The 16481-nt window shown below is 37.6% G+C and overlaps 1 protein-coding gene across 14 annotated transcripts in view; it reads left to right on the top strand.

The window, feature by feature from the left end:
- The window catches only part of Atp8a (ATPase phospholipid transporting 8A1), a 37338-nt gene that overhangs the window by 13440 nt on the left and 7417 nt on the right, over nucleotides 1–16481 (top strand). For 5 of the 14 annotated variants that reach the window (XM_076785514.1, XM_076785519.1, XM_076785517.1 and 2 more), the window contains exons 2-17: nucleotides 5540–5885; nucleotides 12190–12428; nucleotides 12521–12619; nucleotides 12692–12802; nucleotides 12884–13131; nucleotides 13204–13484; nucleotides 13564–13858; nucleotides 13941–14167; nucleotides 14242–14618; nucleotides 14693–14830; nucleotides 14898–15050; nucleotides 15124–15321; nucleotides 15402–15501; nucleotides 15578–15822; nucleotides 15954–16079; nucleotides 16167–16307. In XM_076785514.1, the coding sequence (XP_076641629.1) occupies nucleotides 5555–5885; nucleotides 12190–12428; nucleotides 12521–12619; nucleotides 12692–12802; nucleotides 12884–13131; nucleotides 13204–13484; nucleotides 13564–13858; nucleotides 13941–14167; nucleotides 14242–14618; nucleotides 14693–14830; nucleotides 14898–15050; nucleotides 15124–15321; nucleotides 15402–15501; nucleotides 15578–15822; nucleotides 15954–16079; nucleotides 16167–16307 (3309 nt within the window). In that variant the 5' untranslated portion in view covers nucleotides 5540–5554. Of the gene's footprint in view, nucleotides 1–2247; nucleotides 2991–5539; nucleotides 5886–10142; nucleotides 11840–12189; nucleotides 12429–12520; nucleotides 12620–12691; nucleotides 12803–12883; nucleotides 13132–13203; nucleotides 13485–13563; nucleotides 13859–13940; nucleotides 14168–14241; nucleotides 14619–14692; nucleotides 14831–14897; nucleotides 15051–15123; nucleotides 15322–15401; nucleotides 15502–15577; nucleotides 15823–15953; nucleotides 16080–16166; nucleotides 16308–16481 lie in introns of those variants that run through there. The other 9 variants (XM_076785515.1, XM_076785521.1, XM_076785520.1 and 6 more) reach the window with 9 other exon arrangements.

Below are 16481 nucleotides of genomic sequence, written 5' to 3'. Positions count from 1 at the left end.
TACCAGTTTTAGTATTTTCTCTGCAATTTTGACCAATTGCAATTTTTGTAAAAAATTTTTTTCACATTATGTAGCAAACCAATTGTGCTAACTTCGTAAAAAAATTCAAGTCGCATGATCCAATGTTAACAAAGTTATACGATTTTTAAAAGCGTCTGAATATTAGTGGGAATCAATTTATGTAGCTAAGGCCTGGATGATAAACGTCGGGAAATTATCGCCACTACCCCCTGTATACCCCGTGAGGGGCCATGAAGCTCGACAGGCCTCGGATGCCGAGGAATGTAAACATAACGCGGCTCGGGTATGTCTCCTGGACGATTGTACACGACGCTGGCAAGGACCGTGTTGTTGACTATATCGAGAATTCACTGTACTTCCTTGAATGGGTCGATTCCTGAGGTCATTTGAAGTAACTTTTTCTTTTTCGAAAATATTCTCCGCGGATTTTTAAAGGAGTTATTAACGACATAGAACGGACTCTTTAACGGAGCCACAGAGAATATTTTCGCAAAGGAGAAAGTTACCTCAAATCACCTCAGGAATCGTCCCTTTCAAAGAAGTACATTTTTGGGACAAGAAATATGAAAAATGTGTGAAACTTTCATTAAATTTTGCTACCCCTATGCATTCTATCAGTGCATTCAATCTGCACCACATTTTTGCATAACCCATTTTCAGTCAATCGCATAAATATTTGTATCAACAATCTTTAAGGGACCTCCCTAATGTGACAGATAAAAACATCTATTTTTCTCCTTTTCCATTAAAAAGCAAGTTCAAAGGGGTTAACGTTTGTTGATCAGAGTTCCGAAAAATCAACACGTTCCATTCCGAAACCGTCAACATTGAATCAAAGCGACACGCTCATAATATGGAGAGAACGCTCGGGAGCGAACGTTACTGCGGCAACTCTTGCACTAGTTTTTAATTATATATCTATAATTTTTTCACGATTGCTTCGCATCTGACGCTTATTCGGAGTCTGTTCAGTGCCTATGCAAAGTTTCTCCTAGGTGCAGAGACTTTTTCAGAACGTATAAATACAAGATACGCAATTACCCGGGTTCCGCGAAGTTTCGAATGAAAAACGAGGCAACGAGCATTCAAAGGTAAAAACGACTAATTCAACTTGCAATGAATTTTATGAGCAAGAGGAAGGTGAATTTTATAACTCCGGAATGAATGAATCGGTTGCGAAAATAATATTTTCATGGTTGTGAAGCATAAAACTCTCCATAAAACTTTAAACACATTTACCTCAAAATGATAACCCTGAACGTGGTTGCCACGCGACATCTCAACAATTTTTTTAAAGAACTGACTTTATAGATATGTTCTACTAAATATACAGTTATAGTTCGAATGTTGAGATTTATAGAACTAGCAATATTTTTTATTTCTTCTTATAGGAGCAATAGCCAGAGACACGCCAATTAAAAACGTTTCAATTGTTCTTTTTTACTAAATTGGATAACTGTGTATCAGCAGCTATGGAGATAGATTTTTTGGGGCTCTTCCGGGAAATAGTTATGACTTTTAAAATGAAAAATATTTTTATACAAAAAATGTACACATCCAGTGGGCTGATTCATTTATATGCATTCTCAATCGAAAATCAATTCTATAAAAAAAATAAATTCTAGATATAAATATTATTCCTTTCTATTAGGAAGAAATAAAATTCTATTCTTTTATAAACGATATTTAATCATTAAAATAGCTTCTTGTTTTAAAAAATGATTAAAAACGAAGAAGTTCTAATTGCAGTAGCCGTAAAGGAAATTGAACAGGGTTTACTTTCGTTGCAGATGACGTCTCAAGTATAAGAACATTTGCAACACACATTCTCTGATTTACCATTCAGGTGGCAGGCTATAATTAACAAGTATCATTCACGAACGTGGCATATGGCGTATGTGTTAATAATATATTGTTCCATATCGTGTGCCAGCGAGCAGTGCTAATTCACGGAATAATATAATTGAACGAAGTACAATCGGCGCGGCGAGTCATAGATCTCATTTCAGCGATTGCCGATTACGGTAGTTGGCGGGTTCGGCCGTCGAATCAATGAGATCGGCGGTATCGATTGCAGTGAATAGTAGCTTCTCGTCATTGATCAGTTCCTCGAAGTCGGCCAGTCGAGTTTTCACGGGCGTGAAAGTGCGTACGCTTACGACTTGCGGGCCGGTCCGCGCGGTAAACGGACGTTCTCCAATCCGGTACGCGTCGCCAGGTGATTTCGGTGTCCAGTAACGTCGCCGACACCATCGCACGAGTTCTGCTCGCATACATATTCGGTAATATTATCACGGGCGATGATGGATCGTTGCTCACGGAAGAATTGAACTGTTGCGTGGTCGGGGATCATATGGAGCGCCGAACGTGTTCTGCATTCAGTGCTCGCTATGTGCCGTTGTTGAAAAGGTGTCCCCTTGGCGTCGCTAAGGAACCGACTCTCTTTTGTTTTTCGTTTCTGTTTTCTTCGTTATTAATTCATTTGTTGATCGAGGAAAGTATCGGTGCATCCCGCGGTTCTCCTCGAGTCGACCAGCTACACCCGAAGACAACTGTGGAAGACTCAATCAGTCTCGGGAGTTGCGTGCCGGTTCGGAATCTCGTCTGACCATGTACAGAATTCACTACTGAGTCTTGTGAATCTTCGTCGTTGATCGATCGAAAGTGAACGGGTTCGCGACGGATTTTGAGTGTTGGGAGTGGTACGGTCGACTGATTGATATTTCGTTCCGTGGAAGGGGAAGCAGCGTGGATTTACTCGATCCTCGTGTTATAGAAGCGTCTTGGTCGAGTCCAGTCGAGCAGGCGACTACACGGCAGCAGGTGTTTCGAGCACATTGTTTTTTTTTTCTTTTTTTTTTTTTGACAGAGGTAATAACGTAATAGCGCGATAATAATTTTCGACGAGTGGGACAAACAATCGAAAGACGGCCGCCAGAAATCCACCTTGGCCGACCCGGTTGAAAGTAGTGAGTAGAGACCCGTCTGATCTTATCTCCGACTCGGAACATGTACTTACTATTCAAGGTCTTTTTTCGAACAATACCACGGAGCAAATGTTTTCGCAACTTCGCATTCGCTTCGAACAACCTGTTCATTGTTACGCGGAAGATAATCGAAAATATTTGACGGATATAGTCAGGTTAACACGAAAGATGGTTGCGCCTTAACGAAAATAGGATTTGAGAGACAGCTAGCATTCGTGTCAAGGGAAGTTTTACACAAATTTACACGGCGCGCACGCAACCTGACGATGACGAATGGCTTAACGGCATCCACTATGAATATCATTTTTCCTTTCTTTACTAGCTTTCCCTGGAACGCTGGATTGATTTTCCCCATTTCATCGTTAAAGCCAGACCAGTTTTTATAGCTTCCACTGCTCGTTTTATTTCCTTTTTTTCTTCCTATCGACGAGCTTCAACGTTCAAAGCGACAACGTCGAGCAAAAGTCACCTGCATGTCAGCCATAAAAATGCAGCGAGTTATCGTCGCGTAACTGTTAATTGTCAAGAAGTATAACGGTGCCAACGCCGTGAGTCATACCGCCTGCGTCTAGATAATCAGTATTCACCTTCGATATTTCCGCGAAACAGAGTTGACCATTAACTGATTAAAACATTTTAGCATGATTGATCGGTTCTTAAAAAAAAAATCGGTGACTAAGAAAGTTCTTCGTCAATTGTTACTTAATAAAAATGATTCAGTGGAAAGTCCTTTTTCTAATTTCATCGTTAACTGTTTCGAAGACTAATTTCTCTTCGCTATAGAAGAAATATTTCTTTTTTAATATATTTAATAGATCGAAAATAATGTAATAGTATTTTTAAATTCTTCTGATGTTTTCACTGTTTTAAATTGCACCTCTCCATTTTTGTCATAAATGCATAAGATCCGCAGTTTGCCCATAAGCCAAGTATAACCGACAAAAATCGCCGATGCTATGTATACATACTTTCTTACGCACGTGTATTCTTAACTAGAATGTTGCATCATGGCAGGTTCCTCGAGCGATCCTCGCAACAACAAACTGTTACATTTTACGAAGCGATCGTAATCTCGCGCGCTAAGTCACACGCGCATAGTCCGATCGCGACGGAAATATATCCAACTTTGTGTTGACATTGCATGCTTTGAATAACTTCTCCGTGCACATTCAAACTGCCCCGTAACGCTTAATCATTGAGAGCGGGGAATTGAATTGTTTTGATCGAATTACTTTGAAATTGCGATCCTTCGGTGACAGATCTTATTGTTAGATTCTTTATTAGTCGCTAACAGCGCGAAACCGTTTTCTTCGGGTGAATCGTTAAATAAATTCATTCGTTCATTTGTATGCTAAAATAATAATAAAAAAAAAAGAACTATCTATCACTCTGGTAAAAGAGCACAAGAAGGAAGCTGCGTGTGGAATTCTAATAAATACTAATGAAATCAAGTTCAATATCCATTCATAAATACTAAATAGCATGGTAGCCGTGACTCATTTCGTTCCGTTTAATGGGTTCTCGTGAAACTGAAACAGTCCACTACGAGTATTAATGAAGTGCTTTGTTATCATTCAGCTATTCTCAAACCAATTAACGATCGCGTTGGCTTGAAGCGGATCGATCGAATATCAAGCGCGTCGAAGCTAGACCTGCTTATTTCGACTTGATCGGAATCCGGCTTCCAGCGGGTCAAGTTTACATATCGACCGGACCAAACCGAAAACTGTTTGAAGTCCCACGCTATATGTATGGTCAGCGTATCAAACAGTAACTATTGCATCGGGAAACTTGAAGCAATTGATAACACAAAGGCATGGAATTGATAGGACTGGTCTGAACGACACCTAGATCAGCGAATCAATTTTTTTTTTTAAATAGAATTTATCTACTAGATGAAGATGACGCATGTCAAATTTTTGATAAGAAGCTATCCCACACATAATGAAGTAATTACTAGAGGTCTGCGGGAACACAAAAATGTCGGGTACCCGATGATCGGAACGGGTCGGGAAGGTATAAGGTCGAGACGAGTCAGATTTTCGAAAATTTCGGGATCCCCGAGCAGATTCGAGAACCCGAGTATTCGCTGTTATCCAGATATATTCGAGAATCCCGAAATTTATATATTACCAAATAAAGACACCGAATAAAATTCTCGACCCGCCCGACCCGACATTTTCGGGTTCTCACATACCTCTAGTAATTACTCTAAGCCATAAAAGTTCCAGAAACGATCACATTCCGACGTTTCGCACGCGTAAGCTAGAGCTTCTAGAGACCCGTTAATTATCTCAGCAAGTATGGCTGCTGCCTATTAGACGCGCAATCAAAGTAATTACGCCAGAATCGAATCCTCGAATGGTACGATACAGATCATGACGTATTACCGAAGCAATCGACTCTGAATCGACTGAATAATTAGTTGCACTTTGACGGACAAAATGTTTCAGGATAGACTCGTCCATAGTTAGCGGCAGAAATCAATATGACCGGCAGGCCTCTATATGCAACAATTCTTTCTGATGCAGGCTCCGCTGCATTCAATGCAACCAGCTGCCAGGGGGAACCCTCGGGTTCCCAGTCCTGGCTCGTTGCGCCCCTTCACACCTCCGGATCTTTCTTCTATACCGCATATGGACGGTACACCTCTGCATGGCAGCGGTGTTCGTAGCAATTCCTCATCCGTGAGCGGACGCGCGAACGAAAGCGGGCCACAAGAGCAGACCGGGCCCTACATCATCGGCAGTCCTATTAATCTGGGGAGCATCGACAATGTCGATAACATCGGCCTACGTTTGCCAAGAGGACGACGTAGTACACGGCGGGAGCATATCGAGCTGCAGGAGGCTGCGCCACCCGAGACCAGTTCCGAAGGTGAGACACCATTCACGATGCAGTATTGTTGATTTTTATATTACTTTTTTTAATTTAGTACATAGTTCTTGCCTCTGGACTTTCAACAGATTTCCAGTTATCCTGTAACTATGCATTAGAGCCACCAGTACCTATACCCGAGTATGTGAGATACCCGGCTACCCGAATACCCATGAGAACCCGGGTAGAGAAAAACTATTCGGGTATCTCATGAGATAACCGAGCACCCGGGTATATCATGAGATAACCGAGTCCCCGGGTACCCCAGTATCTCATGAGGGCTCACATCTGGTTACAAGAGCTATTATTTTCTGAGCCGCCGCGCCGCCCCGTATGCTTATGGTCAGATTACACAAGTCAGATTAGACGCTGAGGGTCTATATTATAGACCTGGGCAAAATTTCTAGAGAAAATATTTAAAATACTATTTTCAATAGTATAATTTAATGTGGTGCAAATAAAATACTAGTTTAAATAGAACGAAAAATTTCGGCAAACAAAATATTTTTATTTTGATAACCAGATATATAACATAAAATATTTTAATGTTGTACTACGATAGTTGACACTACGAATAGACTGAAAATTATATCACGGTAAATACGTCAACTAGGTACTACGTACTGCGTCAAACCGAGTCTTTGTTAACCCGATACGGTTGGACGACAATGAATAAATGAATAAATGAATAAACAGACGACAATGTCGTCATAACATTACACGCAACAAAGTATCAGAAAAGTATAAGTTACTATCCACTATTTGAAATACAATTTTACACAGTCCTACAAAATAAGTCTCACAATTTTCAATATTTTCCCAATACAATACTATTTTTAAATAGTATTTCAAAAACTTTTTTTTATGTATAAAATTATTTATTTACGTGATTATAGGTATGCTTTAAAAGAAAAATAAACTATTTACTATTTTCTATTTCAAATACTATTTTGCCCAGCACTGCCTAGTATAATCTGACCCTTATTCGAGTGTTCGGTTAATTAATATTTTCGTATGAAATAATAAATATGAAATGATTAATTATTTAAAAATGAAATACGTTTATTTTTGTAGAACAATACTAAACACGAATTGCTTTGTAAACATTAAGAAAATCCACTATGAACTATTTCATGTAATAATAATAAAAGCTATCTCATATACTCGGGTATCTCATGAGTAGACTGGGGATTTTATGCATTTATGGCTAAAATAAGTTGGCGCAATTTAGAACAACTACTCTCGCTCTTCTTCCACTGCTCCCTCCTTTGGTCGCCTCATTTTCCTTAGTGCTTTAATTCCTTGTCTCTCGGCCCACAATGCAGTAATGTCTCGATATATGCGAAAATTTCCAGACCAAAATAACGACGGCTTACATCATGTACAGACACTATTCCTTGATCTTTGGCGTCGTCCTGTAAAATAACGATAAGCGTGTAAAACGTGGACACCAGTATTGATGAGACAATATGTACTAATACGATGACACAACTTTTTTGTTTTCACTTGCTTTTTTTACGAAACTTGTACCAACATATTTGTCACGTTTTTCTGATTGAAATGACACCAAACACGACACAGTTTGGGACATATTCATTGGTTCAATCCATAATACTGTGGAACCTCCATTATCCGAATTAATCAGTGGAATATATGTGTTTCGCTAATAAAACAGTTACCTGCCTATAGTATTAGTTTGTACTGGTTTATGTGTATGTATGCATACGTATTGAATCGTGTCGCACATCAATTACTTTAGATTGAACTGTTTACATTGAGATAATGGAGAATTCTCAATCTCAAAGGGCGAATCCCGTGATAGTGGAGATAAATTGTTTACAAATATTGTGCGCATCTCTTTTACATATATCGTGACGTTACTGTAATAATCTTTTTTTTTCTGTACACGGTAAGTCCATCATTGTTCGTTGAAGCAGATGGACTACAGATTTGCGCGGCAAGGTCAGCAAAACAACGTAGAATAATCATCGAGTCGAAAGCTCTAACAGTAACAGCCAAGAAGTACAAATGATACAATGATCGAAGCTTGACTAAAGACGCATAAAGTGGAGCTATAGTGTGTTTAGTCTGCAAACAGAAACAGCAAATTATTGTACCAAGGCTAGTGAATCGTATCAAGATAAAACATTTTTCATTGTCATAAAAGTGATAAAAAAAGTTATAAACATCAATATATGATGATAATGTGGCACGCGATATTCAAGGTTAGACATGTAACACTGTAATACGTTCTCGCAGTGTTATTTCTACATAAAAGATCTCATATGTATTGCCGATGTTGTCGGTATGGGCTTTTTTTTTATTTCATTCCATTTGTCGCGAATTGCGAGTTATACGAATCAATACACTTAATACATATTAGTAACGGTCTAATATCAGCACTTATCAGCAAGGAATATATGTATTTGTCATTTCGTACGAATTAATGTAGAAGTCGTTACATTACGTTAATGGGCTTATCTGATTGGCTCACTCTTGTAATTAGATTACGGATCTCACTAAGTTTTTTGCAATTTATTTTAACCCTCAACAATTCTCCAATCGTGATAAGATTAATTTCAATATTCTGTCTAGCTGATGGCTGGTAATTTCTTATTACTTTCTTGTAGATATAATTTTTGTATTACGCGTAACCAGATACTCGATAGCTCTATAAGAATCTTATTTCTTTATACCTACTCCAAATTGTAGCTTTTCTTTCTAACTCTTTATTGAAAGTATTTCCTTTTTTGATTAAACAAATGGTTAGTAGTAAGAAGGTCAGTAGTATTGAAGGTAGTATTTTCCAGAAGGTAGAATCGCCGTTTCCCTGTGTTTCTGTACTCGAAAATTAATTTCCTGATGTTTTCTCAGAACGCGTTGCGAAGTACTGTTACCATCAACTGGTGTTATTATTACTTCATGTGAACATACATTAGCTAAAAAATAATAACGCATAACGTTAGATATGTATTCTGACTATCATTACTGCAGAATTCAATCCAATCTCATTAGAATATTCATGAAGGGGTTACAATTCAATTAAGATGTTTTCGCAAACATTTTGATTTATTTCGACAGAATCTTTAGTTCTTTAATAAAAAATTATTTTTTTATTTTTTGAAGTTTCGATAACATCTTGAATGCATTGAGAAATACTGATTAAAGATAATGTTATTATTATAGTATTATTTTGTTTTATTACGCTGTTTCTTTCAACGCAGCCATTTTGTGAAAGAGAAAAAAATGCACTTTTTTGAAAGAATAGTTTTGTTGTAGTCGGATAATAGGCCTTTCTAATACAACCAATTAGAACCAGAATGATTTGTTAATTATTTTGCTGTCTCATTCCAAACGAAATGTTCCTTTTCGTCCCACCTCACCCCTAAGCAGAAGCAAAGTGTAGGGTATATTTAACTCAACATTGTTTTCCCATGTTGTCGCTAGATGGTCGACTGCTCGAGGGATAACCGGCGCGGCGGCTGTAATTATTAATTCAAACTATGATGGTTTATCTAATTTTTCTTTCACCGAGTAAACTATTAAAATGTAAGTCTGCGAGCAATGTAATTCCACTGTGTCGCATTGAAAAGTATATTGACGGGTCTTAGCCTTTAGTCGTCGGTTTAAAAAGAACCGATTAAGTAACACGCGGTCACTATTATAAATTGTCCAAGTCAAGAGATCGTTGGGATTTTATAAGATTTCTCGACGCGCATTTCGAACGCATCAAGCTTCGGTCGTGTCAGTGTAGCGTGAGCGGATTGTCCAATAAGGTTTGATATCCCTCGTGTGGAGCCACCCCAGCGGAGGTGTCCTTGGCCCATAGTCTACAAGCGTCGAGGTTGTTTATTGACGCAACCTTACCGTCCATGGCTTGATAGTCGCAGTAAGTGCTGGTGGAGGACAGCACGGTGCTGACGCCAACTTGTTGCCGTTAGCGAGCGCATGCGTTTCGGGGTAACACGTGTGCAGGGCTGTCGCATTTCATGAAAATCCCCTCCACAGTGTTGTACCGGACTCATTTAGAACCCGTGTCTTCTTTTACAACTTGTTATTCATCATTTCTAACATACTGCTTCGGTTGAACCGTTTTCTCATCGCTAAACACGACATAATTCATCGGCCGATGAGTTCAACGACAATGTTCGATGTCGATCATTCTCATTGTTGATAAAATGATTTTGATTTATTCCCCCAGTCATTTGCTTGGCAACCATTTACCAGTCGAATATTTCATTCCGCGGACGATTGCATTCGAAGAGAACATCGATTCAATAAGATAAACAGGATTTATAAATTATTCGATCGTTCGCGATGCACAGGGTCACATATACCGCGATAACAATGTCACTGGTGACCAGTGCCACCTACGTGCTTGGCGTAGAGCGTCTGTCGAGTGAATTTTCAGACCCGATATGATCGCGGAAATTTTTAGCTCCTGAGAGTTCCACGAGAACAGTTCGGTATCGGTTGATGGTTTGTGAACATTAATCCGGGACGAGCTCGCTTTCACGCATATTCGCGTTTCCGTTGGCTTGTCAGGGGTGTGGCGACATACGCGGGCCTCTTCCGGCACGATGACGCAGATACGTAGTTTGTTTAACCGATCGTTATCTCTGGCTGAAAACTGTGCTATTAACGTACGTTAATCACCGTTTTCGCAGTAAAGTGCGTGTACACCATATACCACCGAAACGTTGACCATCGGTGCATCGGATCGTCGTTATCAGCATGTGGGCGTAAACAATTCGATGTCGCTTGTAAATTGTCAAAACAATAGACGACAATAGGATACCGTACGGTCATTACTATTTGATCGATAGCAGCTTGGAGTATGAGCGTATGACAATCAATTCCTTCATTTCATTGCTATTTCATAATTCCCCCGTTCAACACACGTTTTAATTGTGGCTCCTTTGATATTGGACAGGTTGTCGTCCGATTAGAAGTTTATTTTATCTGCACGTTACACAACTGGTCTGAATAATGGTGATACATGAATGTAACTAATACATAATACGTCGCCGAAAGTAATTATTACACGGTCGGTGGTTGGAAACTGGAATAGAATAGCTGAAATATTTTACGCGAAACGCGTGTCGCGGAATCATGTATAATGGTAAGAGATAACTATCCGACACCCACCCGGCTCGATATTACGCAATTTTTGTTTCCCGTTATATGACACAAAACAAGGTACATATACAGTGTTAGTACCACCGTTACTTGTGTTAGTATCGAAATCCACTAGCTGAATGAACACGTAAAAGAGAAACGATAGAATTTGTATTGTTTTAATATCAGTGACCTCTTTGTGACCTTGAGAAAATATTGATTGGAAGAATTGTGTACTTATGTGAGAATAGTTTGTTTTGACAACAGATGGTAATTGATCAACTGATTTCAGTAGTAACACGGTCATTGGTATTGTTTATGTATGAATAGTGCATATAAAAAATAATTGTTTATAGATTTCTTGCTATTATTAGAATGTACGAGAATTCTTTTTAACGGACGCTAGTAACTTCCGTTGAAGTTTTCCGGGATTGCATGTAAACACTGACCACGATAAAAATCCTATTATGGAATTCCCCGGATATGCGACTATAACCTCGAAGATATCACGATCATTTGGTAGAACTGAATCCGTTGTAATTTGTTTGTCTTGTGAATCCTGTCCCTGAAGAAATAAATGTACCGCTATAACTTGGATTTATTAATTCGTACTTGTGAGTATCGGTATCACAAATCGTGCCATGTTACTGTGTGTGTGTCTGTACAGTGTTTTCCCCTTATCACTGGTTATAAATATGAATCGAATGAGCGAAGACAAGTGATGTGAAAGACATTTCATTTAACAAACAGCAACATGGATGTAGCGAGTGCAAAAGTGATACAATGGTTCAACGAACTCAGATCCCGTATTCATCTCTATTTGCACGCTCAAAATCGTAAGTTTGTGTGCGTTAAGAATATTAGACAAGCCGTCGATTTAGACACGTGACCTGTGCTTGACCATTGTAGTCCAATAAAGATTGCATTTGAAAAATTCTACCACTGCTATTCTTTAAGTCGTTCAATAAATCAGAAATTACAATACATTGAACACTTATTTGTTTATTTTGCGATATAAGGTTTGGCTATGCAGCACTGTATTTTGTTGCATGTAGTTGGAAAAAGATTACGAAAAAAAAAAAGAAAATATTATAGAAACTTCACAGTATGATTAAGTATAACCACAAATTGATAAACAGTTTCGAAATAGTATAATTGCTACTTTATTTCGTACTTTATTTCGCAGTTGGTCCAATAAGGGCGGAAAATGGCGGGTCCCGAGGTGACGATCAGCGGTCTTCGCATCAACATGACAGTAGCGAGGAAAGGGTGGTTTTTATTAATGCCCCGCATCAGCCTGTGAAATATAAGAATAACCGCATTACCACTGCGAAGTACTCAATTCTTTCATTTGTGCCCATGTTCCTTTTTGAACAATTTCGTCGGTATAGTAATTGTTTCTTCCTCTTCATCGCCCTTATGCAGGTATTTTAAAAATTCAACATATATTTCCATATTGTATATATTTCTCAACGTTCTATTAAATATTTATATATTTATTTTTTTACTCCCTGCAGCAAATACCAGATGTGTCACCAACAGGACGATACACAACTTTGGTTCCATTAATTTTTATTCTTAGTGTGTCCGCATTAAAAGAGATAGTTGAGGATATTGTAGGTATTCTAAATTCCTAGGAATGATTTAGATTAATGCTGTAATCATAATTTCTATTATTTTCTTTGCAGAAAAGGCATAGAGCAGATGATGAAATAAATATGCGTGAGGTAGAGGTTTTGAGAGAAGGACACTGGCAGTGGATCCAGTGGCGATGTATTACTGTTGGAGACGTGGTTAAGGTTGTGCTATATTTTTGTCATGTTTATTGATATGTTAATTATTATCGTATTATTAACATAGTTTTTCTTCATTATATGTAGGTTCGCAACAACAATTTCTTCCCTGCTGATTTGATCTTATTGTCATCATCGGAGCCACAGGGTATGTCTTTTATAGAGACTGCCAATTTGGATGGAGAAACAAATTTAAAGATTCGACAAGCCCATCCTGACACTGCCAGTCTCTTGGATACTGCAGAATTAATGACGTATCGTGGAAATATTCAATGCGAACCACCAAATAGGCATTTATATGAATTTAATGGCGTGTTACGTGAAACTAATAAACAGTATGTTTACTTTCTATTACAATTCAAATAATTTTTAATTGTATTTACACAAAATCTATTTATATTTTTTAGAAGTGTAGCTGTGGGACCTGATCAGGTATTACTCAGAGGTGCAATGTTAAGAAACACACGCTGGGTGTTTGGTGTAGTAATCTATACTGGTCATGATACAAAACTTATGCAGAATAACACTACTACTGCACCTTTAAAAAGATCCACTTTAGATCGAATGACCAACACACAAATACTCATGTTATTCTTTATTCTTCTTTTACTGTGTCTTCTATCTGCAATATTTAATGTTGTCTGGACGAAGGCAAACGGTGAAGGATTATGGTATTTAGGTCTAGAAGGTGATTAATCAATTTGATCGCATTACTTTTCTTTCAGATTACATTTACAGGATTATGAATGATTATTTTTTTCTTTCAGGGGAAATAAAAAAGAATTTTGGTTTTAATCTTCTAACGTTCATTATTTTGTTTAATAATTTAATACCAATTTCATTACAAGTAACACTAGAAGTTGTAAGATTTGTTCAAGCTACATTTATTAATATGGACATTGAGATGTACCATGCAGAAACAGATACACCTGCAATGGCACGTACAAGTAATCTTAATGAAGAACTTGGTTTGGTCAGTTATGTTTTTACTGACAAAACGGGTACACTTACAAAAAATGTAATGGAGTTTAAAAGATGTTCAATCGGTGGCAAGGTGTATGAGTAAGTTCTTCAAACTGTATCATCTATATCTATTGCATCATAATATGCATATTATATTGTCTGAAACAGTAATATCTTGCAGCCTGCCCATTCTTGCAAATGGCGATGAAGGTGGTAGTACTACTAACAGCGAATTAATTAGAGATATTGTTGAAGGAAGATCGGTACAAGATTCTTCTCGCCCTACTGATAAGAAAGTCGCGAATCATTCAAAAGTAGTGGATGAATTTATGGTAATGCTTTCAGTGTGTCATACCGTTATTCCAGAAAAGATAGATGAAACCATTATTTATCATGCTGCATCTCCCGGTAATTAGTTTCTGAATAAGTCATAAACTAAATATTATACCAGAACGTAGTACTTATTTTATCTTTTTGGACAGATGAAAGAGCGTTGGTAGATGGAGCACGTAAATTTGATTATGTTTTTGACACCAGAACCCCAGCCTATGTGGAAGTAATAGCTTTGGGTGAAAGACTACGATATGAAATATTGAATGTGATAGAGTTCACATCAGCTAGAAAAAGAATGTCCGTTATTGTAAAGGCACCTGACGGTAAAATTAAACTTTTTTGTAAAGGGGCTGATTCCGTTATATACGAGAGATTGTGTCCAGCACCTGTAGAAAATACTGACCCGGATCAGATTAGTTTAGACGATTTTCGAGATGTAACATTGGAGCATTTAGAACTGTTTGCAACGGAGGGGTTAAGAACACTTTGCTTTGCTGTTGCTGATATACCAGATAATTTTTACCAAGTAATGCAATCTTATTCTTATTCTATTTACCGTATGTTGCATTAAAAGTAACCTGTTTGTGTCCTTTTTAACAGTGGTGGCGTGAAACCTACCATAATGCAATAATCAGTTTAGGGAACCGTGAAAAAATGGTAGAAAATGCTGCTAATCTCATTGAGACAAAATTACGATTATTAGGGGCTACAGCTATTGAGGATCAATTGCAGGATCAGGTATATAATTTTCATTAAATTATACGTTTGTAAAAATGATCATATTACTACCGAATTAATTCTCTAGGTGCCAGAAACAATACAATCTCTTTTACAAGCTGATATTAATGTGTGGGTATTAACTGGAGATAAGCAAGAAACTGCTATCAATATTGGATACTCTTGTAAATTAATTACTCATGGAATGCCGCTGTACATTATTAATGAACAATCTTTAGATGTAAGGAAAACAATTCTTGTTTTCGATTATGCACATATTGGGAGATGTTGTTCTAATTGATATTAATGTTTAGAAAACGAGAGAGGTGATAATACAACGGTGTCTAGATTTTGGGATTGATTTAAAATGTCAAAATGAGGTGGCGCTTGTCATAGATGGAAGTACTTTAGAGTATGCGTTATCCTGTGATATTAGAATGGACTTTCTGGATTTATGTTCTTCTTGCAAAGTTGTTATTTGCTGTAGAGTTTCGCCAATGCAGAAGGCTGAGGTAATTCTTTCGTTTTGTAAAATTTTAATTATTATCGTTATTTACTCTATTGTATTTATGTACGGTATATATATTGTCAGGTGGTTGAATTAATTACTAATAATAAAAAAGCTGTAACTCTTGCAATTGGAGATGGTGCAAATGATGTAGCTATGATTCAGAAAGCTCATATTGGTGTTGGTAAGATTACATATGCCGGTTTATATGACGAAAGAACGACTATACGATATTCAATACCGGTTTGTTTTATATTTAGGCATTTCTGGCGTTGAAGGTCTTCAAGCAGCCTGTGCTTCTGACTATTCTATTGCACAGTTTCGTTTTCTGAAACGTCTGTTGTTTGTTCACGGTTCTTGGAACTACAGTAGAATGTGTAAATTGATATTATATTCATTTTACAAGAATATTTGTCTATATGTCATTGAACTGTGGTTCGCTATTTATTCCGGCTGGTCCGGGCAGATCCTTTTTGAAAGGTGGTCTATTGGACTTTACAATGTTGTAAGTGGTATATATAGTAATTATATAGTAATATTAGCATTCTCGCAAACATCCAGTAATTACCTATTATAATATACATAAATATTACAATTTACTTATTCTTCTACATACGAAAATATTTTTTGTATAAGGTATTTACAGCTGCGCCTCCATTAGTTATGGGACTTTTTGATAGAGTATGTTCCGCAGAGACTCATTTAGCTCACCCTGGATTATATGCTACTAAAAATTCTGGGCTATCGTCATTTAATATTAAGGTAATATATATTATCCATCGAAACTTAACTGGATTTGATAATTTATTGTTTTACGTGAGACATCCTTTAATGGTATCTTTTTTCTAGGTATTTTGGGTATGGATTGCGAACGCTTTAATTCACTCATCTTTGCTTTATTGGTTGTCATTGATGGCTCTGAGGGAGGGTGTGGTCTGGTCAAATGGTAGAGATGGTGGATACATCGTTCTGGGAAACTTCGTGTACACTGTAAGTTCCAAACTACGGTGTCTCATTAATTGTGCACTGTACAATGTATTCACGCTATTACTAGCCAGCGTTTTTTTGCAAAAACAGGAAAAAGTAATACTGTTTTTTGCCAGCAACATAATAGCGCATATAACTTGTATGACTCTTGTATGACCTTAAAGGTCATTGTGTCGT

Source organism: Halictus rubicundus, chromosome 3 (genome assembly GCF_050948215.1).
Source record: "Halictus rubicundus isolate RS-2024b chromosome 3, iyHalRubi1_principal, whole genome shotgun sequence".
Lineage (NCBI taxonomy): Eukaryota > Metazoa > Arthropoda > Insecta > Hymenoptera > Halictidae > Halictus > Halictus rubicundus.
Note: the sequence above shows the minus strand (reverse complement) of the source record. Positions and strands in the feature narration are given on the sequence as shown.